The 2650-nt window shown below is 33.2% G+C and overlaps 1 protein-coding gene across 1 annotated transcript; it reads right to left on the minus strand.

Annotated features, from left to right (window-relative positions):
- Positions 1-232: 232 nt before the first annotated feature.
- Positions 233-1368, minus strand: LOC108564226 (the record flags this gene model as incomplete). Its single annotated transcript, XM_017923188.1, is given in 2 exon segments — positions 233-869; positions 1059-1368. Coding segments are annotated over 2 exon segments (822 nt in total). The 3' UTR covers positions 233-353.
- Positions 1369-2650: the final 1282 nt, after the last annotated feature.

The following is a 2650-nucleotide window of genomic DNA, read 5'->3' on the forward strand; positions in this document are numbered from 1 at the left end:
ATGTGAAATAGATCCGTGTAAGCATCAGAAAATAAGTTGTAAGTTGTATTCCTTTTCGCTATTTTTTATGAAAATTCGAAAACCAACCCTATATACAATATATCAACATGCATAAATTTGGCATATAATAACTTAAAGATCTTTATTTTGTTTCCAATGCAACGTTAATATATTTACGAACTGTAATACTGAATACTGTCATAATAAAATAATATTTCAGGGAAAGATTGAATTCTACTTTTTCAAAGTAATTTTATTTTTTCGTTTATATTACATATATACATGTACAAGCAGAAATAGGAAAATGCAGATACGTTAATGATCGATAGTAATATTATAAAAAAAAGTGTGATTTAGTATTCTATAGCTTCCTTCTTCTGGCGGGAGCTGACCCTCATGGTAGAACCAGTGCAGACTTCGCTCTCTTCGGCGGCTTCGGCAACGATCGCGCGCAATCTAGCGGCTCTGCGTTCTCTAATCTGGGCTTTCTCCTGAAGAGCGGACATCTCATCCTCCAGCTCGTTCAATCTAGCCATGGATTGTTTGGCCCTGAGGGATGCGCCACTGTCCTTCTCCTCGGTAGAGCTGAGCTTCGACCATTTGGTAAGATCCTTATTATCCGCGCTTGAATCCATAGTTACTTTCAAGGTGGATCTCTTGTAGCTGACTCCCTCATCTACGGCTCTGCTAGATTTGTCGACGGATCTGCTCGATTTGTCGACGGTGGTGATTCCAACGGAATCCAGCATTTTGTCAGCCCTATCTTTGATGCGACGAGCTTTGATATTGTTCATGGTCTGGTCCATGTCGATATCATCGATAATTGAAACTTTCTTATTAGCTCTAATGCGTTGCAGTTTTGAGGCAGTCTACAAAAACAAATCACAAGCAAACCGTTAATAAACTAAATCATGATATTAGTAAATGATTGAATGTGTATTGTGTGTGTGTGTCTGTGCAGAAGTGCTGATGATGATGGTTAGTGCGTGCGTTTGATTAGTTTTGTTTGTGTATGTATATATGTTTGTGAGGTATTAAAGCCAGCGAAGGCGCCGCACCTCCTCATCAATATTGTTTTCGACCATTTCCATGGCTTTCATAATTCCGCCGCGTGAATCGAACATGTTAGCTTCGGTGATGTGTTTTGAAGCGCGAGCGCGGGCCGTGGGAAGGTCCTCATCCTGGAAGGCTTTCTCGTGGCGGTCGATGATGTCCCTCGGGATGGAGGTCTGACGAGTAGGACTCAATGGTCTTCCAGAATATTTGCGATCCAGGCGATCGATTGCTGGCCTGTAGTAGTTCTCGCCGATGTTGTAGTTAACGTCGTAGATGCGAGTGCGTGGTCTGCTGAATGGACGAGACATTTTTCTATAAATAAGAGAAACATACGTTTATAAAAAGACAATTTTTATGTATATATACATATAAAAATAAAGTAAAGTGGCAAATTTAGTTGCTCTTATAATTACAGAAGCAGCGATTTTTTTATGCGATCCGAGCGTCGTATGTAGGTGAACATCATTTATTTATATTTGCTCTCTAAACCATACTACACAAATAGGCCTCTTCAAATTGCACAACCAAAATAAGTTTGTGCTCATTTTGTTAAATAATTAAGCTACACAAGTTCCACTCTCTTGATCCAACAAGCTTAAAATACCTCAAATTCTACACTTTATATAATAATATTTATTGAAACATTATTAATTTATATAATTATAATAAAAAATAAAAGTTTTGCTGTACATTGACTATAAATCTATTCATCTGATAATCAATATTATATTAAAATTTATTTTACATTTGTCATCCGCCAATTATTATAATACGCTTCAAAGTTCACAATCGCAAGTATATAAGTTAAGATCAGAGAACCATTTCTAAACGTTTTCCAGAAGTTGGAAATTCTAAATATTTGCCTCACTTACTTTATCGAACATTATTTGAAAGGAACACACGAAAACATTCCCAGGCTATTTTTAATTTAACTCATTCAACGTTCGACTTTTATTTTTAAACACTTTCCAAACTGGACGATTCAAATCAAAAACGAAAATCATCTAAATCTTCAAAAGTCATGAAAAATAATTATAGGTTGCGTTCAACTTACGAAAGTTAAACGACTAGCGTATATTACTTAAATTGGCTCAGTTCCATTTGCAAGATATAACAATACATAAGAATAAAAAAAAGTGAAATTTCAAATTAAAACATTGCATATATTTTCCTATTCTTATTATTTTGAATATAATTAAATTGCATTAATGCATGTATATTTTTTGGTATCTTGTAATATTGTTATCTAATTAATTACAATTTAAATTTTTGTTTCAATTTCAACTAAATATTGTATTTCAGCTAAAATATTGTATTGATCATAGTAAAATATGTTAACTGGATTGTATTACTATTATTTTTTATTTATTTCTATAAAACTATACAAAAAATATTGAAATTAAAGAACAAATATTATTATTTCGATCAACTAAAAAAAATATTAAAAAAATTAATCATTATATAAATGTTAAAGAGGATTTATATCCATGTAGATATTGTCGGAAATTCTACAATTTATATGCAATGTTCAGTGATGTGGAAAATTGTTTTATTAATCCTACATCCAGAGATTGCAAAATATGGAAATAGTAGG

The sequence above is a fragment of the Nicrophorus vespilloides genome, unplaced genomic scaffold, assembly GCF_001412225.1.
Source record: "Nicrophorus vespilloides isolate i.1.1-1 unplaced genomic scaffold, Nicve_v1.0, whole genome shotgun sequence".
Lineage (NCBI taxonomy): Eukaryota > Metazoa > Arthropoda > Insecta > Coleoptera > Silphidae > Nicrophorus > Nicrophorus vespilloides.